Below are 25,571 nucleotides of genomic sequence, written 5' to 3' on the forward strand. Positions count from 1 at the left end.
ATTTCTCAAAACTTGAGAGGGTCATTCATTGCCCCTTTTGACCCTGATGGGTATTAGAGGGGGTATAGGAATTTACGTTAACAATTGCCATTCTTTTCGCTCGTAATGTAGTGTATATTTTACAACGAATAGAATTTAATTAAAAATGTACGCTTGGGAACAGGTCCGACATTTAAAAATTCGCGGGGGGGGGGGGGGGGCAAAGGTTTTGTGTTCGGGAAAAAACAACAAAACAACCCAAAATACGAGCATAATGCCTAATTTTAGTATGTTTGTAAAATTTAGGGGTGTCATAATTGCCCCCCCCCCCCGTGATATCCCCACTTGACAGGCCTGGTTAGGAATATTCTTTTTCAAATGAAGAAGAACAATAGAAAAGTTAAAAATATGACGGCAATTTGAGAAAATGAACCATTAACATAATTTTAAAAACATTTAAAATCAGAGTGTGACTAATACATGGTTCTACGACGGGTCCGTGGTTCTCGCACGAATATTTTACCGACACCAAAATAATGTCATTTATCTTTTTCCCCTTCCACTTTTAGCACATCTCATGTTATAATAACTTTAGTGTAGATTTTAGTAGTATATTAGTGCACAATACGCATAGAGATGCACAAACGTTTAGTGCACAAGAGCTATTTCGAAAAAGTGCAGATTTTTTTTCCTTACAAAAGGAAATTCATAGCATAATCAAAAAATAAATAAAAATAACATGGAGCTAGAAAAAACTTTCATTTTTCCGAAGCTTAGTTTTTAATTTTTTTAAATGTCTGATTTTGAAAATAAGGAGTGGTCTTTATGACGTCACAAATGATGTATTTTGGCGCATCTGTCTACCGCGTTTCTACGTTATGATGATCAAGAAGCGAATTACCTATTGCACTCTACGCTTACTATCAATCATATAGTTGCCAACACTTGTAAGTAAAGAAACTAATTGAATATTGTGCTCTGTGAGTGACATCAGTGAATGGCATTTCATCATTTGTGATGTCATCGGCAGAAGCGTAAACAATGAAAGCGCACCGATTAATGCATTTTTTTTTTAAATATTAAACTTAGTCAAGTTATTTTAAAAAATGGTCAGATCCTATGATTTTAAAAATGTTCTTTCAAAAAAAAAAAAAAAAAAATCTCTTAAAAATTTTCGCTCGTTTTATAAATAATTTTTTATAAACTACACAAAAAAAAGTCCGCACAAAAACAGGTTTGAGTGTACACACACACATCGGAAGGCGCACAGACCGAAGAGAGTTCACTTTAGCTCAGGTTCTATCCCCACCCCCAGGCTCCCACCTTACCGTTAGCATCCCAGGTGCTATTACTTCAATATATTTTTCAATTGTTATAAAGTGTTCACGCAGTAAATAATTTTTATGATAAAATTCAGATTCGGCCATAAAATATTTATCTTATTTACAGACTCGTATTACCTATTCTAGAAAATTAACAGTCATATTATGACGGGTGCAAATTTCTTGGTCATTTCCATTTCATTCCATTTGTAGAAACAAGAAACCCAACGAGTAGATCCTATCGCAATTCCTGATCGTGAATAACTTAATTCGAACTCAAGCAGCCAAAATTCAAATTATTATTATTTTTTTTTAATTTATTTTTAACATTTAACAAATACATGCAGTAGGGAAAGAAACTCTTCAAATATCTACACATGAATTTGTGAAACTAATTTTTTAAAAAAAATGGGGAACAGATTATTTTACAAAATATCAACACTGTTGATATTTTGTAAAATCCTAGCAGGGGAGAGTTCCGTACAAAATTTATTTTGTCCTTGCAAAAGCAAAACAATGATATGATTTTTTTTATTTGCCATTTTAAAGATGTTTTTAAACATACATTCGATTTGCGATAGCTCGAATGTAAAAAGACAGACGGGAAAACTTCGACTTATCGAAAGTTTGACTTAACGATAGTTTTGGTTTATGATATTTTAATACTAAAAACCATCGAATGCTTTAATATGTACATATAACAGACAAAATTATAGAACTTAAGTTTTTTAGCACAATATGCACAGTTTAATCAAATGTATTGATAGAAAAAAATCAAAAGCATGCTGGAACCGCTTGAATAGAGCTGATTCTACTTCAGGAAATGTGCACATCTTCGTTCGTTTCAAATTCGGATTGGAAGTGAAGGTGAAATAATTATTCTCCCATAGTCACTTCTTTCTTTTTTTTTTTTTTTCGTTCTTTCGAAATAAATTTTGAGTAATCCTGGAAAAAACTTCGAGTTGAAAGAAGTTAACTTCGAGTTATTTATAATAATTAGAATGGAATTAAAGACAAAAAAGTCGGGACTTGATAAAAATTTCGAGTTATAGTAATATTTGAGTTATCGGACTTCGAGTTATCGCAAATCGACTGTATTTTTAAGAAAATTAAAATATTTAGCGATGTAAAATCCTGTAAACATTGAATTCTAGTCATAAAAAAACTATTTTCTACAATTGAAAAATGAATGAGAAAGGAGCTTTGAACTAAAAACTTTGTAAGATATTTGATCGCCAAGTTTGGCGAAAATTTGGATATGAATTTTCTGTTAGAAAAATAAAATACACGCACACAGTAGACCGTCAAGAATCCGCAGGAGTCTAAGATCTGCTTACAAATTTTTGTCATCTTCTTCTAATTGTATAGCATTAGGAGCAGCTCTAAATATCTAGCATTTCTTAAAATAAAAAAAGGGTGGGGAGGGGGGTAATTTTCCGTTATAGGTACGTAGCGGTGCAATTTTTAAGCTGGCGATTAGTTTCAATTTTATTTATTGTCATGGACTATTTCAAGTTACATATAAAGTACTTATTTGGCGATACCATGAACTATTTTGTCTTTTTAAAGACTTATAAGCGAAGCAAGCCTAGAAACAAGATCAAAAAGTCCATTAAAATAAAAAATAATCCTCTGAATAGTTAAGTTTCTCCATTAAGCGTAAAATAATCCAACAAATGAAGCACAAACTATAAATGAGCATGTAAAATTAAATTAAAAGAAATTGCCAAACCAACTTTAGATGCTCAATTTACGCATTAAATAATCAGCTGAATAACATTACTGATTCGATTCGAATTGGTTGATTCGGTATATTTCTGAGCATCTTGCGAAATATTAATGTTTGTTTTCTGTTTCATTTATTAATTAAAATAAACAAGCTCTGAAACTTGTCGTTGATTGGTTGATGCAACCGTGGCTTGTGGCGCCTCCTTGCGGTCAGAATGGGCAAATATGAAGTTTTGAAGTTTTTCCATCTAGTGTGGCCATGTTCAAGTACAGAAATAGTTGCCCCGGTTTAACACAGGAAAGTCAAAAATTGTCAAGGCCTGGTAAGCGCCAGCGCATTCAGTGGGGCCATGGTTGCACAAATGTATCCTAAGATACTTAGCTTCTTGCTAAGTATTTTTAAGATACATCTTGATTCAAAACATTCCATTACTGAATCTCAATTGGTTGTTAATTTAAACTTAGATATTGTTGCAAGTTTATGAAGCACGTTTTTGAAATTGCATTAAAACATCAATTAAAATGCAAACCAATCCACCAACTACGTTATACGGTCTCTTTGCGAGATTGGTGAAAACTATACTCGAGAAGCGATCACGTAATCATAACCCCGCCCATCATTGCACCGCTGTATCCCATAATTCCGACTTCAATTTCATCTAATTTTTACCATAGACGGGGCCTTTCTATGTATATTTCTTTACTCTATGTATGGTGATGTAGCTATCTATGGTGAAAAAATGATTAAAATCCGTCCAGTACTTTTGAAGTTTACTCCGGATATCCGGACAGAAGTAGCCCTTTATGTATAAAGATGAGGATGCAATTCCTAAGAAAGCAATAAATGTCATGCTTGCTCCAGAGAGGCCTTGATTCAAAATTTACATTATGATTACTTTTAATATTGCTGTTGTTAGGCAACGAATTTTCCTAACAATAGATTATATATTTAATCATTTAATGGGGAAATTACATGAAATTTACTGTTTTCCACCATAACTTTTTAAAACTAAGTTTTTAAGGAACAAATTATAGCCTAAGTTGCTCCCCGATAATGTAGCTATCTATGATGAAAAAATGGTTAAAATCCGTCGAGTAGTTTTGAAGTTTACCCCGGACATCCGGACAGAAGTAGCCCTTTATGTATAAAGATTATTATTCATATTATTATTTTTATTATTATTCAATGGGGGGAGGGGGGTGGAGGCAACACTTGTCAATATCGAATAGGGCGGCAGAACTACTAAAGCCGGCCCTGTTTAAGTATTTTTGTAGTTTTTTGATTATTCCAAGAAAATGACTCCCCAAACGAGGAAAAGTGCGGCTCAAATCATTTCAATCCATAGTTTCCTTGAAAAATATGCATGTTTCAACACTCAAATTTATAACAGAAAGTTAGATAATGATAAGAAATTCTCTACTTGACTTGAGCAGCACTCTTCCTCGTTTGTGGAGTCATTTTCTTTCAATAATTGAAAACTACAGGAATGTTTCAATATTGTCCTTTCTGACCCAGAAAAGTTATTTTGTCCTTTTGAGTGCGTTATGAAAAATGCTTAGTATTTAAAAAAAAAAAAAAATCTGTTATTACTGTTGTAAATACAAATTAGGTAACTTTTTTCTAAAGAAATTTAATTAGATTGTTTAACTACCCCTTACTTTTTTTTATTGGTTCGCAATTAAATATTTAGTTGATTAATTTAAATGTTTGATACTTTTATGAACACTTCTAATCTGTAATTAAGCATTTGAAAATTCCCGGGTTTATTCCTGCAGCTCAAAAACTGGGTTTTTTTGAGCAATCACATTGCTTTTATTGTTCTCATTTGACTGTTTTGAATTCCTATAATTTTATTTCCCCCCCCCCCCCCCCCCCGCCTCCCTCTGCAGCACCACCCATATAGCACACTTCGTCTGAGCGATGTTCCAGCGACGTCGCAATGTCCCATTCACGTCACATCACACTGCGCTATTAACAGTACGTCGCTGCGATGTTACAAGCAAACGTAGCTGCAACATCTTGATGCGACATGCTTGAGACGTTTCCCCCCTCTCTCGGAACTAGTACACGCATGCGCAAAATGAAGAACATTGCTAGCGAGTGCTGATTAACTGTGACTGTAAATTTTTTAACTGATTGATTCCAATGTGTTTGTTTTTCTGTGGTTTTCCGCTATGATTACTGATTAAACGAGAAAGTTCGTAAACTAATTGTACTATTCTCTTATTGAGTGCAAAAAAAATTTTTTTGAATAATACTTAAAAAATCCGAATTTATAGCTTTGTTATGGAAGGATATTATTTTTTTCTATGCCTTGTGTTTTAATGTTGTCACACGTGTGCTGGTTTATTTTAAACTTAAGCGGTTAAGCTTCTCATCAAACATTTGATTTTAAAATTTTGAGTTTTAGTAGGTGATGGATCGTCTTCGATCCATAAAAAAGTTAGCTAATAGAATTATGTGTGAATAGAATGAGTTATGTTAAATTTTATATTCATTACTTTATTTGTATAACGTATGATGAAAACAATTACTCTCCAATGTGTATTTGCTTAGTCTTCAGTATTTCAGCACACATTAAATATTAACTTTTCTGCGCAATACAATTCAATTCAGAAATGGATAGCGAAAGAGGGGTAGTAGTGTATTTTCTTACTCTCTCTGCCGTTGTATCTTTTTCTGTCTTCTTAAGCAGTCCCATTCCTTTTGTCAGCAGTTAACTAATTATAGTTGGTACAATAAACTTAGAATGATAAAGCATTCATTATAAATGTCATGAATGCAGACTAAGTAAGTATGAATAGTATTGATGTATATCTTTGTATTGTGCTGTGATTCCATCTATTGCTAGATTCTCTACCAAGTCATGCTGACTTGCAGATATTAAATTTAAAATAAACCCTAATATCTTTAAAATTCTCTTATTTTCATGTATCTCTGTTTAAAAAAAGCTTATATGATTGTGTCAAATATAGTTTTAAAAAATCTTCAAGTTACTCGAGATAATTTCAGTGCAATGACTGACATATAAGATGTGTGAAGTCCTAATAATTGCACAAAATTGTACATAACTTTAAAAATAATCAGGCTCACGCAAGATTACGTAATCCAAAAAGTTATTTTCATTCAGAAAAATAAAGATTTAAACCATATTTTTAAAACATAGTTGAGGTTTCCCCAATTTGTCTATTGTGAACAGCATTAACTTTTCAAATTAAAGATTCAAAATAGTAAAATTATTGCTCAAAAAAAGTAGCTTTGAATTAATTTCATGTTTAATATTTACTGTACTTAATAAACATTTTGCTCATTTATAAGACTTATTTTATTCATAGTCTACCTTTCTTATTTGTTGTGATTTTAAATAAAATATGCATATACTTTCAAGATTTTGGACACTACCGAATAACGGACACCTCTAATTAACGAACATTTTTGCAAGTCCCAGTCCCTCAATATAGGCCATTCCATGCAATTCACTCTGAATAACGGACAGTTATTTCACAAAAAATTTCACTTGCGATCGTAGCACTTCCGGTTATTTTTTCTTTTCACAGAACATCTTACTAACTGCTTGCCTTACTAAGCTTTTCATCCTCCACAACTGAATTCCCCCCCCCCCCTCACCATCATTTCCTTATCACTGTTTCTTGGAATTAAAAGGGTGGTAATGGGCAGAAACAGCGATTGGGGCTTAAAAGTTGGGGGCAGAAAAAAAAAGAACTAAAAGACATGGTACTTTTTGCAAGCAGCAAAAAATGAAACAGAAAAAAAAGTCATAATTTTGTTACGGCTAGTTTTGAGAGTATTGAAGCAGATAAGTGAAAACTGATGTCAGTGTAACAATTAACGTACGTTTTTCTTAAGATTTTAATGATTTTTGTACACAATAACTATTCAAAAGTTAAGATAAAAAAGAGGGAAACTGTACGCTTTTTCTAACTGGGGCTCTCGGGAGATGCAATTGAGCAGACCGGCGCCGGTAGTAGTCGGCTTTATGGCGCCGAAGTTTCTTTGGGTTGTTTAATTTTTAGACATGAAAAAGATTTGCCCATATTCAAGGTCATATTGCCAACTGTCAATAATGCAATAGTGATACTCCAGATAAAATAAATTAGCCATATAAAGTAGAGAATTTTCGGAAGCACTGAAATACAGTAAAGAATTGAAAAACTTTCCTGAGCAAAGGGGACACTGAAAGACTTGCTAAGGTAAATGATTTAAATATTTATGTTGAGAAACAGGCTTGTAATGCAAAAAAGAGATGTCAAACTGTTTTTAACTGATTACTTTAATTGATTAAATGCTTTTTAAGACAAGTGTGTGCTGTCAGTATACCTTTATTAAGAAAAAACAGATTAATTACTCTTGACGTAAAATGTAGTAAACCTTTCGCAATCATTTCGATTGTGTTCTACAAAGGAAACAACAGCCCATTTTGAAAAAAGTAAATTAAGTAGTTCCTCCTAATAGCGGACACCTCCCAATAACGGACAAAACTTCTTGTCCCTTGACTGTCCGCTATTCGGAGGTTTAACTGTACTATGTATCAATAAAGCCATGTTTGTCAGCAAGAATATTTTTTACCTTTGGTTGTCCCTCTCTATAGCCTTTTAGCGGTTTGGCCGCGATTTTTGATATCCACTACACTTGTGCCTCTTAACTCCTCATATAATCGGGAGTTTACTGTACAGTTGAACTTAGTAAATGTGAAATGCCAGAAACTCCACAATTTGTTCGATTAGCTGTTATTTATAACAGTTGCATAAATAAGTGAAATAGTGAAAAAAACAAATGAGTGTTATCTTAAAATAATGAATTACTACTAGTCATTATTACGGTATGAACGTATCTGTTAGTTATTAAGATTTTCCATTTTTTGAAAAGGATGCTAAACAGTGGAGGAACAAGTGATAATCCGCATTGACACATAGAAAGTTCCGAGAAATGTCCACATACAACAGGTATAAGGGCTTAATGCTCCATACAAAAATATTTAACGTATGGTTGACTTTTTAGTCGTACAAAATGATGTATAATTTCGACAAAAAAATGGCGTTCATCAGCAAAAGTTTTCAGAGGAGGGGTCAAAAATTTTTGTTTGTTTTAGCCTAAACTTTCATTTGAATGCACCTATTGTGCATAAGATTTTCAATTTAATTATGTACAGTGATGGTCCTATCATTTTTTCTGAGAGTATACTCCCAGTAATCAATTATGCACAATATGTGTATGCGATCATATGCATAATATGAAAATTTTTGAAGCTTGAGGGTATAGGATATATGTTGTACTATATGGAGTATACTCTAGGGGGGCACCACTGATTATATATAGTGGACCCTATCTGAACACTCGCTAAAGTGAGCACTGGCCTGAAACATAAATTTTTGGGAGGGCGGAACACAAGATAGTCCCAGAATACATGTGCATTATCCAGTTTTCTCCTATAAAGAACACGTCCATAATCCAAACATTTTTGCTTGGTTCCATGATTGTTTCAAACCAACTTAACTAAGAAAATATTCGTTTTAACCGAGATTTTGTATCAACCGTGAATATTGGGAATTTAACAATATTTTTTCATTAATATTTTATTATTGGGTCTAAATGCTACTAAAATATATATATCGTCACCTCAGAGCAACAGTAGGATATCTTAGTATTATTCCTGGGATTAGATTTCTTATTGTTACTCTGAGGCAACAATATTCTCTTGTTATATTATTTTCTGGGACATTCCAAGGTATTTTTGACATTATGTAGAGTCTGTAACATGACCTTTTTTTGCCATAACTTTTTAATTTTCAGTTTGATTTGCAAATTATTTTAATTTGAGCTGGTGTGTTGGTAGGAAAATATCAAAATAAAATAATATGCTAATCAAACAGAAAATAAACAAGTTATGGCAAAAAAGGTCACGTTACGGACTCTACATAAATGTCAAAAATACCGTGGAATGCTCTTTCTACTTTTTAAATTGAACAATCACTATTCGTATTCAACAACCAGGGGCATGCACAAAAATTTTGGGGGCCCCATCACAAATGTCTTTCCCGTTACCCTTTATGTTGTTTATCCCTATTTTCATCCCTAGTTTAAAAAATATTTTGTCAACAGGTGTCCTCCCCCCCTTTGCACGCCCCTGGCAATAACTAATCTGAGTTTTTTTTCTTTTGTACTTCTTAAGTTAGTGTGTACTAACTTGTACAAATTGTTTGTGTTATGTGGGAATTTAAATATTTTGTTTGAATGGTTAGCTATACAATTTTAGCAAACATTTAGAATTAATGTAAATGTTACTTGATGAAAAATACAAAATTTTTGTTTTTTCCCAATAAATAAGAAAAGATTTCAGAAATTTTTAGCTGCGAGCTGTCACATTTCCTCAGCAATATCACAAGCCCAATGAATGTGCATGTAACTGAAGTTGGACAATTCAACGTGTCCAGAACATCTCTGGGCTGTCGCATTGGGATGAAAACATCACACTGCGACAAACCATACATGTTGCATTGCGACGTAACTGAAGTTGGACAATTCCACATCTCCAGAACGTCTCTGGGCTGTCGCATTGCGACAACCCATGCATGTCGCATTGTGACGTAACTGAAGTTGGACAATTCCACGTCTCCAGAATGTCTCTGCGCTGTCGCATTGCGACAACCCATGTATGTCGCATTGTGACATAACTGAAGTTGGACAATTCCACGTCTCCAGAATGTCTCTGGGCTGTCACATTGCGACAACCCATACATGTCGCATTGCGACGTAACTGAAGTTGGACAATTCCACGTCTCCAGAACGTCTCTGGGCTGTCACAATGCGACGAAAACATCACATTGCGACGAAACATATACGTCGCATTGCGACGTAACTGAAGTCGGACAATTCCACGTTGCCAGAACATCTCTGGGACGTTTCTGGAATGTGCCGTGACGTGCCCGAGACGTTACAGACGTCGCAGTGCGACGTATTTGCTACGTTGCCGAGATGTGACTGTGCTATTTGGGCACCGCCGACCGGCCTCCCGATGCTGTTCCTCTAGCAAAAGGGTCCTCCAGGTTGCGTCCATATCCTACACACACACGCATACATACACACCTACACACAAACATACCCTCACACTTATGCCTGCACACATACACACACGCCTACATACACGCAAACACACACACACTAGTGATTGCGGAAAACATAATTTGAATTCCAGGTATCAAAATTCAAATTAATTTTTATTTATTTATTTATTTTTTTTTTTTTGCATCTTTAAAACGAACAAATGATACAATAAAACTGGGATGGCTAATTTTCCTGTATTTTCTTCCATTTCACTCTCGTCTGGAAATATTTTTTACTATCGAAGCAAGAAGTAATGAGCATATGAGTTACTTTTAGTCAATGTGATTTCTTTTTGCACATTTGAGAATATGATTTTCACTATATCTTTGAATATCGAAATTACTTGACTCTTTCTGAAGTAGCATTTTTGCTTGCGTTCGACGAGCTCAATCTGTAGCTACCGGTTAACAAATCACGTGACAGCTAATGATCACATGTTTCAATCAACCAATCAACAGCTTAAAAGGGTAACCGGTGAGGTAACCCATAGATGATAGAATGCTGCGGTTAGTTACCGGTTACTCATCGGTGGACTGGTGAGGTTCGTCGAACGCAACCTCTGTGCTCCGTTTGCGAAGAGATTTCATCGCCTACGTCATCAACATATCGGAAGTTTATTCATTTAATTTCCGGAATGTTTGTGACGTTTTAACTTTATTTAGACGTCATTAAGTGATTTCTTTCAAGAATTTGGCGTAGAATCTGCTAAAATTACTCGGAATAACGAGTAGAAAATCTTATTCACAAATTTTTAATTTGCTTTTTCTTCGATGGAAACGATTATTTTTAACCTTAATCGATAGTCATTCTTGACATTCCGATAATTTCGATCAGTGACTCATGTTGAATCAATTTTGACAGTATTGCTGGGCTGGACTGTTTTGGGTAGGTTCGACGTGATAATTTTTAATCAAAATAATTTAAAATCTACCTTGTATTTTACTGTTTAACATATCACCTTCCATGAACCACTTCTTCTGAATCGCAAATCAAAGACATACCTTTCGAGTTGCACGCAATGTTGACATTAATTTGTTCTTGCCGAAAATAATGATTGCAATCTTTACTTAAGTGTTTTGCAATTGAGTGTGTCTGATGTCATAAGTCTTGAATCGTCATCTCCTAATAAAGACTAAAGTAAGGATCTTTGTTGATTTTCATTAACTTTATTTTCTTGGTTTTCATGCTTATTAACTTTCGAACTAATGAGGTTTGACCAAATGCAAGCGCTAGTTCTCGAATAAAGTTTTTAATATTAAATTTAAATTTTTGTTATTTTATTCACAGTTCTGTTACGTAAAGGAAAACGATATTACAATAAAACTCATTTGAAAACAAAGCTATCATTTACTAAAATTTTTATCGGTGGTATAAGCAAATTTTATCTGTTGTTTTCTTCACCTAAAAATCAACTTTAAACTATCCAAAGTAAAACTTAAGGTGAAAAAAAGACATGCATAATTGTTCATAAAAAGCTTCTCACCTGAAATCAGTATTTCTCATTGACTGTTAGTATTGCTCTGAACTATTTTTACAAATATTTAATGTTTCATTCATACAGAAATTAAAAAGAAAAAAAGCCATGTTTGTGTTTATTTGGGAAGATTTTGATGATTGGGAATCTGGCGATCTTTCTTCATTGGCATCAATTTTTGGCTCCAGTGCCTGTGCGAGAGATATTTTTCTTTGCAAATCTATACAAACAGACAGGAAACATCTATTCACATAGGATTGCTATAAATCAGCAGGGTTACCAAAATAAAATTATTTATGCCAAAAATGAGATAACTTTGCCAGGTTCCCAATTATCGAAATATCACCATTCATTTTGTTGTTTAGTGTATCTCCCAGACAGTTCTCAGAGGGCACTGTGCTTTGCCCTTTTAAGGTGTTTTTTGATGCACTCTACCTTTTCACTGTTAAATTTAGTATGCATGTTCTTTTTTGAAGTGTATTTTACATCACTGAACATAAGATTTGTGTAAGAGGAAACTTTGGTTTTCATTCATTGAGAAAATGCAGAAAGTAAATTTACCAATGAGCATAACCAAAAAAAAAAAAATTACTGTGCTTGAAAAATAATTTGCATGATATTAAAAAGTTTTTATGTGTGTGTAGAAGTTAAGGTAGGTATGTATGCCTGCTGCTCATGGTTGCCCAAATAGGGGGCAAGTGAGGGCTCCCCCCCATTAGAAATAAGAACTTCCTTGCTTTTAGTAGTTTTTTTCTTTGCCAAAATATAAAAATGTTTCTCCTCCAGTCACATATGAATAAGTCATTGAAAATGTCAAATTTTAATAACTCTAATCTGTACTAAAATCAGTTTCCGTTGGGAAAATATCCTGCTAAACCACGAGGAAAATATCTGAGCAGATTTAATAGCTTCAGATGATTCTGAGCAGGCTTTAAAACTTTGCATATTGGTTCCCTTGCTGCTACCATGAGAATATGCATAGCAGGGTTAGAAAAATCTTTAAAATTTTACATGCGCTGCCGGGCACATTTGTCTAATACATGCCCAGTTTTCCTTATTGTATATAAATAAAAGCATTTGAATTTGTCGTACAGCATTAATCTTACAAATTATTTATATATATATATATTATTAAAAATAATAGTTTGAATAAATAGTATATACTAAGCCGCCGTTAAATTTAACAAAATTTAAATTGTATGACGGAAGGATTGCTTCCACGCAAACCGGAAACCGCAAACCATCTTAGCAGTACGGCTTGAAATAAATTTTGAACTCCAAGTAAGGACACAGTAATTTTTCAATAAAATACAAAATAAATAAATAAATAAAGTTTAAAAAAATGATCAAAAAATTACATGTCCGGCCGGGCATGTGAGGGTAAAAGATTCATGCCCAATCAGAATTTTTACATGTCCCGGGCATGTTGTGTAGTATAATGTTCGAGTCCCGATGCATAGCTAAAGAAATTTAATAAGAGTTTCATTATATAAAAAGTTTTAGCATTACTACTTCATACTGTCCTATCATTTACCACTGTTATGTTATTAACATTTTGTAAAGTATCATGTTTTTTTTTCTAAGTTCTAATAGAATTTCAGAATGAACTATCCTATAGTTTTTCTTTAAAAAATTGATACAGTTTGTCAATACATATTTTGTTTGCTAATTTATTCATTTGATTTAGAGAGTAGCCATGGCTTCTAACCAAGATATGCTGGTTCGAGATCTTGGACATTTACAGATCTCCAACTATTCTCCTCAGCAGTATTCACCAAGCAGCAAAAAGGTGGCTCCTGTTCCTCCTCCTAAGCCCAAATCCGACATGTATGCTACTGTTGCTGCCAAATCGAATGGAATGTACCATTCTGCAATGCATTCCTCACCACAGCCAGTATCAATTATTTCACAATCAAATAGAGGTAAGATTACTTTGTTAATGTAAGTAATACATAGTTTCAATTCAAAGTTTGAACAAAAGCATTTTTACCAACTTCATACTTGAATAAGAAAATTGTGAGACACAAATTTGTAAGAAAATTGCATATTATTTTCTTACATAATCCTACTGCCTTCCTCCAGACAAGATATTCAGTGCCGAAGCATGTGCATATATTTTTTTCATGGCACTTTAAACAAATTTAAGTTGAAGAAAATTATTTTTAGTGATGAACTAGGGGCAACTTGTTCATTCATAGTGAATTTATCTATCCTCAGTGGAAATCAAGAGCCATCTTATAACTATTTAGCCCATTGCAAAAAAGGACTATCTGCAAAACTGCCCGTAATGCCAACGTCCTTAATCAGGGATCAATTGAGGATTCTCATGTTAATACTTTTTTTTGTAAAAGAATTTTATTATTTTTTTGTAATAGTTTTAGTGATTTTATTATTTTTTTTTTCAAAAAACTTTTAAACACAACTTAAATTTAAAGTAGGAAAATACAATGTCATCTAAAGTACATTTTAAATTATGTAGTTAGGTTGAAAATGGTTTCAAATTGGTTAGATTTTACAAATTATATGCAAAAAGGATGAAGAAAAAAGAAAACCTACTTTGTAGTTTGTACTGTTTAGTTTAGAGTAATAATCAGAATTGTGACAATCCAAAAGCAAGTGCTAAAAGATTGCTGCACATGTCAACTGAAATTGCATGTCATTTCTTCCAATTACAAATGAATGATGATTAAAAATGAGTTTAACTCCTACGAGTCTTTGAACAAATACAATATTTGTATTAATAAATTTCCAGTTTTAGAATAGATTTTTGTGTAAAAGGGTTTTTTAATTTTATAGGTATGTTCATTTTTTTTAAAAAATCCCTTAAAGCATAAAATTTTTCTGGAAAAACTGGCAAAGAATGATCAAAATTTTTTGTGAATTGGAAAGTGAATACATAGGTTATAGTGCAAGTTATTTTTCTTTTTTTTTTGATAGGGGGGGGGGGGTAGTCTTTAAAAAATACTTTATAAGTAATTTTTAAAGACTAGCAGCAAAGTATAAAGGATTTCATTGCATGATTATTTTGAATTTCCAGGTATGGAAATCAAATTGTCATACTTACAAACTTAAGAATTGCTAAACATTTATTTGGGCAAAAAATTGATACCTTACTTTTTGTGCATATAAACTAAACCTGCATAAATTGAGAGTCGACTGTACTAAGTTTCCCACCCCTGTTGCTAAGTGAGCTTCAGCCATTGCCTACAGATTTGTGCCAAGAAAACATGTTTTTCCATTAAAATAACAATATCTCAAAAATAACTCTTTGCAACAACCACCAAACATATAGAGAAGTATCTTGTAGAGCTTGACATTCTGAACTAAATGAGTACTTGCAATGAATAGCTTGATAATTAATACGCTCTTAATTTTATTTTAAAAGTTTTGCTTAAATCATTAATGAAGCTCTTCAAGCCCACCCCCACAGACCCTCATTGTCTCCAACAAAAAACCTTCTATTACAACCTCTTCTTCCAGAGTGAATATGATTTGTCATTCTCAAATGTGACCAATCGCTAAAACTTTCTGGGGTGGTTTCCAAAACCGAAAGTTCTTAACCTATTTTTCATTCATTTTTAGTGGGAAAATATTTTTCAATATATAATATTTAACAGTTCAGTTTCTGTGGCTTAGTAATTATTCGTTTTATACTTTAAAACGAAGAAAACAAGTGAAAGTGGGGGGAAAAAGAACAATACATTTCTGATTACCTTTATTTTAACCTAATATCCCCACTTCGTTGTTTTTCTCATGGAAGATCATTGAAAACTTCTCCTTCGGATACATCAATTTCTTTATAAATGTATATAAGAGCTAGATTATTTAATTGTTTCTGCAAAATTGAAATTTGCAAATAGCATTTCAAAATTCTTAATGTTGAAAATAAGTGTTCCTTGCTTTACTCTAACATACTAAACCTTTAATAAAAAAAACCTGGATTTGCTATGTGATATAATAATTGAAATTTTAGAAATTTTCTCAATCCTGACATCAAATTAAAAGAAGCTGAGATTGCTGGGGCAGTTTGAAAATCGAACTCTGCTTTTTTTTTAACGTGTGTATTCTATCAATGTGTTTACGTGAGTAAACATTTAAGATGGTTCAAGTTCATTTTTTTTTTTTCTCTAGGTTATATTGAAGTAGTGTATACATTGGAAAATATGCTGATTTATTTTGCTAAGACTCATTTTAAATTCTCATTGTAATATTTTGATAATTTCTAATGCTTTTAATTCAATATTTCAGGTGACCCTATCTACAGCAATTATCATCCGGATGATGACATGCCTCCTCCTCCTCCCCCTCCTCCACCTGTGGCTTCCTACTCTCCACCTCCCACCCAGCAATACCCTCCACCTCCGCCTGATGCTGGTCCTGCTCCAGGATCCCCTGGCAGCTCTACGTATGGAACTCAGGCAGGATATTCCTCATACAGACCAAATTCATCTGTGGTAAGGAAGTTTAGATTGTTAAATTTCATTTCTAATCAGTATTTTTTTTTAAAATTAGATCGATCCTGTTTTTAGAAAATGATCTTTAAGAAACAATATATAAAATTCTTTGTAATGCTCAAAAATAAACTATCCAGTACTGTCCTTGAATTGTTCCAAAAATGTCTTGAAATTGTACTTTTGAAATTTTGTTAGCACTCTGTTGCAGTTTTGAAAAATGGATAAAATATTTGTTCATTTCTAGCAGTAAACTGACTTGCTATAGTCTTTTCTGAGAAATTTATTAAATATTAGAGATTAAAACTGCATTTGGATTTCACATTTAAAAAAAATGTTACATGAGACCAATAATCATTTCAATGTATTTCAAGGTTTTTTTTTTTTTTGCATTGTTGGGAAAAATGCCATGATAAACTGTAACAGGGAATCTCAATTTTAGCTACACCTTAGTTCAAGGTTGTCAAGAGAAAAAGTTAGGGTACAATAATCACCTGAAATTTTCCAAAAGTAGCCAACACTAGATTCGTTAAACACTAACCATACCTAAATATTTACAACATATCCCTGTATTATTATATGCAAAATTTATTATGTGACTTAATAATTACTAATTTTTATACTGTTCAAATTTTTCTTTCTAACACCTCAAGTTAATGAGTTAAAAAATATTGGTACTATCAAGGCCGGATCTGGAAGTGTGGAGGCCCCTAATCAGGGTTCAAAAAGATCATCATATTTTCGAAAATATCCGATGCTTTGATATATATCCGGATATTTTGATGTATATGTATATACGATATTTTCGGATATGTACATATATATCAAAACCGTGAAAGTTAGGATATTTTGTAAAAAATTTATTGTGGGGGGCCCCTTTGTTGTGGAGGCCCCGGGGCAGTAGCCCCGCCTGCCCTCCCCTAAATCCGGCCCTGGGTACTACTCAAGTTTATGGTTTATCTTGCCTCTTTTATCTTAAAGCTTTAGGTTTTGAGAACAAACTGCAAAAAATGTAATACTCCCTCATGTATTTCGGAATTTCACGGAGCACATTTTTCAAAATGTTACTCATACTTTTTTTTTGAATAGAGGTGAATGTCTCTTTTGAATAGTCACATTTTCAAAGTGGAATCTTGGCAATATTCCATATAAATATTAAACTGGTTTCAAATTGATAATATTTTTTCTTTAACTTTGATATTTTTTTTACAATATATTTGAATAATAGATGCATAATTAAATATTTTATGTAGCTCTATGAAAAGTTTTTGTTGCAAAATAATGGTTTGGTGCAATGTTTAAATAAAGATTAAAATTTAAATCATTTTTGAAAAAACCCTGAAATGCCCAGGTTTTTCATCAAAAACCCAGGTGGAGTCTTTTGCAAACAAAACCCCGTTTTTTTTCTTTTTTCTTTTTTTTTTACCATGTGTTTACTTTCTCTTCTTTATCATGTAAAAAAAAACATCCATTGTTCTTCAAAATCTAACCAGAGAGATGATATAGCTGTCAATCATTTTAGAAATGAGTTCATTCTTTAAAATATATATAGAAAGAAAAATTATGTATGCCATATTTACAAGTTTTGGGACATTTGGGCGACATGTTTTTTTTTTTGAAAGAAGTGTAATGACAGAGGAAATACTTCTTTGACTATATGAGGCCAAGAAAGCAGCAACATTATGTCAGATCATTCATAATTTACTGTCGGCAAAATTTATTTTAAATACCTTGATGAGTGAAATAACTTAATTTTTAATTGATTGACGTTTGTTAATGTTTTAATACAAAGAAGTGATGTATTATTGCGACCCTAGTCTCACCATTCTCTTTAATCCTCCTAAATCTCCTCTGCATATTAAACCTTCATGAAAATGGATGCTTCTAAAATAAAATATGGTCAAGTGCCATAACCTGACAACCAGGCCTATTTCTTACTCCATATTTTAAGAGAAACCAAACTTTTTTTTTTCAACTTTTACATAATAGAAGTTGACCTGCTCTTAGGTTGTAAGAGCTAGTGCATATAATTTTGGTGATTTCTTGTTTTGGTTGAATACACTTTTTTAATTCAAGAAACTAATATACAGTGGAAAATATAATAATAACTTTTATTTTCAGAGCTCTTATGATACAAGTTCAATCTATGAGCCCATCACACCCAGGCCTCCAAGCCAGATGAGTAACAGATCTAACTACAGCATTGGTAGTGGAGCCTCTTCTCTGTATTCCTCTTACTACCCTGCTTCTAGCAGGGGGAAGGGGATGCCTGGACGACCCACTGGCAAAGAGGCAGAGGTGGATAGGTTGACAGATCTCATGGTTCAAAGTATGGAAAACTCAAGTGATCCTGAATTCTATGGTACGTGACTAAACACTGAAACATTCATGTAAATATTGTAAATGAAATATTCATTATATTATAGTGTTAACTGGCTCTAGAATGAGGTTTTGCAGGGTGGGAAGCTTTATAAAATGACATCTAGAGACAACTTAAGTGGCACATTTTCTGAATTATTCTTTCTGTTCTCTAGTTTAACTTATTATTTTGATGCTAACAGTGAAATGAGTATCTTAGAGCTGAATTCACACGATGATCTTGGAAATTAATTTTCCATGCATCTACAGATTTTGTGTTAAAGGAATAACTTCGGAAAGTCATTGATAGCATCATGACTGGAGGAGCAAAAAAGTGGTATTTGAAAAGGAGTTGTAATGTTCTCGGGTATTTAAAATGACATGGAAATGCTTTAAAAAGCACTGAGAGATACCATGCAAGGGTAACAAGGCACTGCACTATGCTATAATTTGCTAGAGATGTGGAAAAGAAACACAAAAATTCCAAAAACATCTGTGCTATCTCAGCAGGCCAAGTGATAAATTTTATGCTCTTGCTAGAGGAGACAAAGACACATTATTTAAGCTACCTCACATTTATCGTAACTTGCATTAACAGGTCTCAGATCTGTAGGACTGTACCGTAAATAAATTATGTGTAACTGCCTGGTATTCCTAGTATTCTTTCTACTTCTTAAATATAATTTGTGTGTCTGTTTTAGTGCTATTAGTTTTTCTTCTACACTATCGATTTATATTTTTTGTATCTGAGTCAAAGTTTTATCACATGTTTCTATTTTTGTGCTGCTAAAGAGGAGGAAGAGGAAGAAGAAATTCCTGTTATTGGTGAGTTTAAGTGCAGAATTAATCGCAACAATCTGAATATTGTTTACTTTTAACGCTTTTAAGATAATCAGATGAATTATGATACTAGTTATTTAAATTGTGACTAAAAGATTTCCGTGCTTTTTGAAAGTGATCCACAGTGGGTTTTTTCCTTGAATTTTTGATCATTTAATTCTCTACCCCTAAAAGTATTGAAAGGCTTTAATGATTCTCATTTAGCATGTGGTTTTTAGGAAGAAAAAACAAAAATTGAAATTATAAAGTCAAGTTTTCTATTTTTTTTTTTTTTTTTTGAAACAGATTCAATGTAGCTCTCTCAAAAAGTTTCATTAAAAAAACAAAGGGAAACAAATGCATATAGGTCCTTAACCAATGCTTATGTATAAAAACTGCTATATATAAAAGCTTTAATGGAACAAATTTTTGACATCCAAAGTAAAAATAGGGATAAAGCTCCCTGATTCTTACAAGCAATATACCTACAACTCTGGTAGAGATTGCAGCTTACTCCTTGTCATAGACTCAATTGTATAGAATAGGCAAAAACCAAGCTAAATGCAGATGTCCCAGCAAAGCATTTGTATTGGTTCAAAGATTTATTCTATGTTAGGAACTATTTTTCAATTTTAAATTAAGATATGAATCATGTAAAATATTTTATATTGTTATAGCTAATGCAATAGTACTTTTCAAATGCCAGAAATGAAATGGGATAAAGGTTCAGAGCTTCTCAAACTGTGGTCTGCGGTGCAATCCCGCCAAAACGTTGAATATAACTGAAATTGAAGGACGGGTAACAATATTTTAATTCAAAAAGAAAGCACATTTATGAGGAATAAAAAAGTTCTGGCTTAAGTACACACTGGAAGCAGTCCCCCCCCCCTTCCTTTGAAGTAAAGACACTACACATAACTCAAAGTAATAATGTGAGAATGACAACCCGACAAGAGTTTTGAAAAATATACAGAACAATAAAGTAAACAAATTTAAAGAGAAAAAAAGCATAAAAATATTACTAGGAAAGTAATAGATTTAAAAGAGCCGGGGAAGGGGGGGGGGCGAGATGTCAGGGAATTTCGTAATTTTCCCCGAGGGGGTCCGCGGAGGTTTGAAGTTTGGGAACCTCCGTTTTAGATAATATGCATTGACATATAACTTGAACGTGTACTGTACAGCAATGTTGAAATTAAAAGAGGGTATATTCATTTTATCTTATTTTTAAGGTATGTGTTACAAATGTGGCGATAAAGTTCTTGGAGAAGGTAGTGGCTGCACTGCAATGGAACATGTCTATCACATATCATGCTTCACATGCCATGTGTGTCGTGAGTATAATATTCATTGTTAATTTATAAATACTGAGAAACCTATATTTTTATGTTTTAATATTATACTGCATGATATTTTTAAGTGAAAAGTTATTTTTTATTGCAGACAAAGAACTTCGCGGAAAGCCATTTTATGCTAAAGACGCAAAACCTTATTGTGAAGATGATTATTTGGTCAGTATTGTTATGTTTAGATTTATATTGATACTCAAAACTGAGTATTTGTGCGTGATATTTAAGTTAGTGTTACTTTTTTTTCATCACTTTAATCTGTGTTAATAATGTTGACTACTACTTACTATTTTGTGTTAAAATAAAAAATTAGTTAAAATATGCATTTTTATATTTTTCTCTTCAAAATTAAACTGACAATTGTTTAAAATGAAACTTAAATCTTCTATTGATTATTTCTTACTATGGAGGACGATACAATATAAAATTTTAGTAATCATTTTAATTTTTCATGATTTTAATTTTACTTATGTTTTTAGAATACATTGGAGAAATGTTGTGTATGTGGTGGAAGAATCCTTGATCGTGTAAGTATACATTCCAAAAATTGCTTTAAAAAAAAAGGAATATGCAAATAATTTGAAAAAACAAATCAATTGCAAAAAATTCAGAAAACTTTTGAAATTTGTGCTTTCCTTTGCTTAATTTTGAAGATAATTTTCAGAACTAGTTTATAAATTGAAGACTAATTTAATACCTTGCAAGTAAAATCTTAAGCCAGGGCGTATTATGTATGTGTCATTTAATTATGTACTGTAACTAGCCATACATAGCATAGCCTTCACTCCTGGAAAGTCATGGATTTTGACCATAATCGAATTCGTCCATTAAAAATCATGATTTTCATGAAAAAAATTCAAAAATCAAGAAAACTGACTGGTGGTCATGGTTTTGGGTTCAAGAACACACTTACTTTCCAAACTCTACAGGTTAGGTGTACGATTTTCCTATTTTAGACTTTTTTTAAAGTTTTAATCTGTCAGTCAAGATTTTTTACTCATTTTGTAATCTGAGGGCATCCGCTTCTGTAAAACTCGGTGGTTTCCTTTTTCTATGTTATTCTACCTCTTGGACATTAACAATTTTGTGTTCACCATTATCTTTAACCCTTCTTATATTTAAAATTATTTAATTTATGACTTCACGCTCATCATTTTGCCACCCGACTCAAAATTTAAATCCATTTGTATCTGAACCTCTTCAAGCCGCAATTTATGAAGATTGAAAAAAATAAAATTGATTAAAATTGTTAAGTATGTTTAGGATTCCAATGTAATATGAAAACCATGTAATTTTCATTATAAAAAATTTTAAAACCCAGAAAATGTTGTGAAATACACAAAATTAGAGAATATTTCCATTAGATGTAAGCGATCTTTCCTAAAATTTTAGCAATATTATCATGTAAGTTAAATATTAAATATCTGTTTTCTTATAAAAATACAATAATCATTAATAGGCAAAATTTTACAAATGACCGTGTTTGGAGACTTGAAACTTTTTACATCCTACTAATATTTCAATTGTTTTAAACAATGAAAGTTATATTAATGTTTGCGAGCTTAGGATGACAAGTTATTTTTTCTGATTTATTTATTCAATTAATTTTTTTATTGGGATATTAATTGTAGTATATTATTTAATAAATTATTGGTAGATTATTGAAAAATGTCATTTTTTTTACATTTATAAATATATTTCTTTGGCAGCAAATATTAAAGTTTAAAACTCTTTACTACTTGTGTTTCATGTGCATTGCTATAGTTGGGGCAAACCTAACATAGCAGCAAACTTAATGGTGTGATTAGGATCTACTTGGTGTTCACAATGCTGCCAAGCTAGCTTTGCCCCTACTATAATCATTGTTGCATTAATGTTTTTTAGTTATAGTAGTAGCTCAGTTCATTACAATTTTCTTCAAATTTGAATTTTTAGAAGCATACAAAGTATAGCCCAGATGGTTACAATTTAACTTTCACAAAATACTAATTTAGTGGTAAGAAGGTATAGTTTTTTTTTTTTTGAAAAAGTTGTATACTGTGAGTCATGGAAAGTTACATGCCAAAGTCATTTAAAATCATGGTAAGTCATGGATTTGAAAACCTTAAATGTAGCTGATTCCTTGCATAAGAAATCCCTTCATGTTATGTAGATACCCTTCATAGATATATCTGTTTACTTGGGGAGCAACCCAAGGGGGTGCTCAGAAGCAATAACAAGTCTTTTCTAAAAGGAGGAAAGGAAAAAGAAAAAAAAAATAAGTATGCTGGGGTCAACCCCGTTTTTTTTTTTTTTTTTTTTCTTAGATTTGCATTTTGTGAAAAAATAATTTAGGGAGTTTTTTGCTTCTTTTTTTTTGTTGTTGAAAAATGAGAGTATTTTTGGAGCATTGTTCTTCATTATATTTTTTGTGAAAAAAATCCTGCCATATAATATACAGCATGTTTAGCGGTCACACATCTAATCTGAAGTCCCTTTGGCCTAAAGAATTCACTGAGAATGACTTGGTAGCTACAAGTTTCTTTATGGATTTTTTGCTTGCAGACAAATTTATTGAACTTAAAAGTGATGAAAGAACTGTTTATACAAATGAACTTTTATGGAAGTTCTAATTTTATGAAGTGGCCGCTTTTAGTGTAAAATTTTGTGAAAGCGGGCCTAATTTGCATCTGAACGGATCTGTGACGTTGCACTAGTTATAAGTTTTGAAATATATGTAAAGTTTTGTGCGTGAAAAAAATAAATACAAATATATGTTTTCTTGGTCTTATAAGTTTTCTTTATTTCATCAATCTTTCATTCCAGATTTTAAGAGCAACTGGAAAACCATATCATCCTAATTGCTTTACTTGTGTAGTGTGCGGAAAGTGCTTAGATGGTATTCCATTTACTGTGGATGCAACAAATCAAATTTACTGTATTGATGATTTCCATAAGTAAGTAATCTTGTTTAATTATTCAACTTGAATGTATAAATTCAAGTTTTAACTCTTTTTTTTTCAACCTCTTGTGGACCAGCGCATGGAGAACGAAACGTAGCCACAAGACCAAATGTTCCAAAATGGAACGCCGCCATCAGCCCGAGCCTTAACAGCAGTTATGCCTAACGTTACAAAAATATTCATATGAAATCAGCATCTCAAAAGAATGACTTCAACTTTTTAAGTTATCTAAACAATGTACTACTGATTACTAGTTATTAATATAAAGAAAAGGACATTATTAGAAGGGAGTGAAATGAGTAGAAAGCTAAAATTAACTATGCGTACAAAATTAAATGATATGTGCACAAAAACTAAGTTAGACTTTGTGAGTGTGGAATCAAAGAAAAAAAAAATAACAATAATAATCTGTACATAATGTAATTTTAATTAAAAGAACTTAGGTCAACGAATTTAAACTAGTTAAATTCCCATGCAACAAGTCTCAAAACTGCATCATAATGCACTCAAAAACATTTCCCTTCACTCACTTCGCTAACCATTTTTATTGCAGTTTTCCAGTTTCCAAATGAAAAAGAATAAATAAAGAACAAAATCAGAGAAATGATTCAAAAATAATCATGAACTTCATGGCCCCTTTAAATCATTCGTGTACTTTTACTGAGCAGGGGAATCTCAATAATTTGGAACACATATGCAAAAATATTTTAACCTTCCTCCCCTCTCCCATAATTTATTTAGCTAGATGTATATCTCTTAAAATTACTGGTAACAAAAAAAGAAGCAGCAAGGACATAAACACAAGCAATTGAGACCTTATAAATCAAATGCACAGAGCAGTGATTCACTGTCTGTTTACATTAATAAATCTAAACTTTTGAGAGGCCCAAACAAGAAACTGACGCCTGCACATGAAGGTCGAATACCATGTGACTCGAATACGATGAAAGTTATAGCCGTTTAGCGCCATCTATTATCGTTTAAATATTCAATTCAATTGTTCCACTTCGAGAAGGCATAAATGTGAGGTTGAGACGTGGGACGTCAGCATCGATCGTAGCAGGGAAGTGCCACTGGGCTGATAAAGAGGGATCGTTGTGGCTCACCCGTGAGACGCTGGGTGGGAACGGGTTAAGAAACAAGTAGAATTTAGCTCCCTGAAGAAAATTAAATTGTTAAGATGGCAGCTGCCAATTTTTGTATTTCTTGCTTTAAAAAATGTTTTACTGCAACCTGTATAGCAAGCTGTCATATGAGTGTTATTTTTTTTTTTTTGCAGGCAATTTATCATTATTATAGTGTGGTCTGTGTTGGTTGATAATAGGCAAAACACTTTCAAATTGTTGTAAACTTTCCAAAATCTATGCACATATTTACAGTTGAAAATCAAATGACGGTTTGTCCTGCTTAAGAGTTTCGTTTCTGTTATTGATCTCTACTTGTAGACCTAGCTGAGACAGTACAATAGACCAGTGATCTCTGCTTGTGCTTGTTTCAAACGCCCCCCCCCCCCTTTTCACTTCATACTTCATTCACTTCATAGTCCTACTCAATAATACATCCAATTCCATTCAAAAAAACAAACTTGACATGCTTTTTGAATTTTTTTTTCTTTTGGTCATTCCACCTATTGCCAATTATCATTCCAGTAAATATAAAGTAAAAATAAAAAAACGAATGTGAACACAAGAATTATCTGCTAACTGTAATACAGTATGAATAAAAATATTTCTTGATCAACCACATGTGTTGACTTACTCTGTGTGTACTTGCATTTCTTTTTAAAATTCTTATTTTCTTCAGGAAATTTGCACCTCGCTGTTGTGTCTGTAAACAACCTATAATGCCTGAACATGGAAAAGAAGAAACAGTCAGAGTTGTAGCGCTTGATAGAAGTTTCCACGTTCAGTGTTACAGATGTGAGGTAATTATTTTGTTTTGCTTTATTACAGATGTGCATATAATTATTGCAATGAAGTTTTATTCATGTCATTTTGTGTTCTCTCTTTTAATAAAATTACTTTTAAAT

General features: G+C 32.5%; 1 protein-coding gene across 3 annotated transcripts in view; it reads left to right on the forward strand.

Annotated features, from left to right (window-relative positions):
- Nucleotides 1–25,571, forward strand: part of LOC129234149 (lipoma-preferred partner homolog) — a 113,706-nt gene that overhangs the window by 87,431 nt on the left and 704 nt on the right. For 2 of the 3 annotated variants that reach the window (XM_054868048.1, XM_054868049.1), the window contains 8 exons: nucleotides 13,314–13,548; nucleotides 15,875–16,080; nucleotides 18,199–18,439; nucleotides 20,484–20,585; nucleotides 20,695–20,762; nucleotides 21,080–21,127; nucleotides 23,406–23,536; nucleotides 25,346–25,466. In XM_054868048.1, coding sequence (XP_054724023.1) covers nucleotides 13,314–13,548; nucleotides 15,875–16,080; nucleotides 18,199–18,439; nucleotides 20,484–20,585; nucleotides 20,695–20,762; nucleotides 21,080–21,127; nucleotides 23,406–23,536; nucleotides 25,346–25,466 — 1,152 coding nt within the window. Of the gene's footprint in view, nucleotides 1–10,994; nucleotides 11,038–13,313; nucleotides 13,549–15,874; nucleotides 16,081–18,198; nucleotides 18,440–20,483; nucleotides 20,586–20,694; nucleotides 20,763–21,079; nucleotides 21,128–23,405; nucleotides 23,537–25,345; nucleotides 25,467–25,571 lie in introns of those variants that run through there. The other variant, XM_054868050.1, reaches the window with a different exon arrangement.

Source organism: Uloborus diversus, chromosome 1, assembly GCF_026930045.1.
Source record: "Uloborus diversus isolate 005 chromosome 1, Udiv.v.3.1, whole genome shotgun sequence".
NCBI classification, from domain to species: Eukaryota; Metazoa; Arthropoda; class Arachnida; order Araneae; family Uloboridae; genus Uloborus; species Uloborus diversus.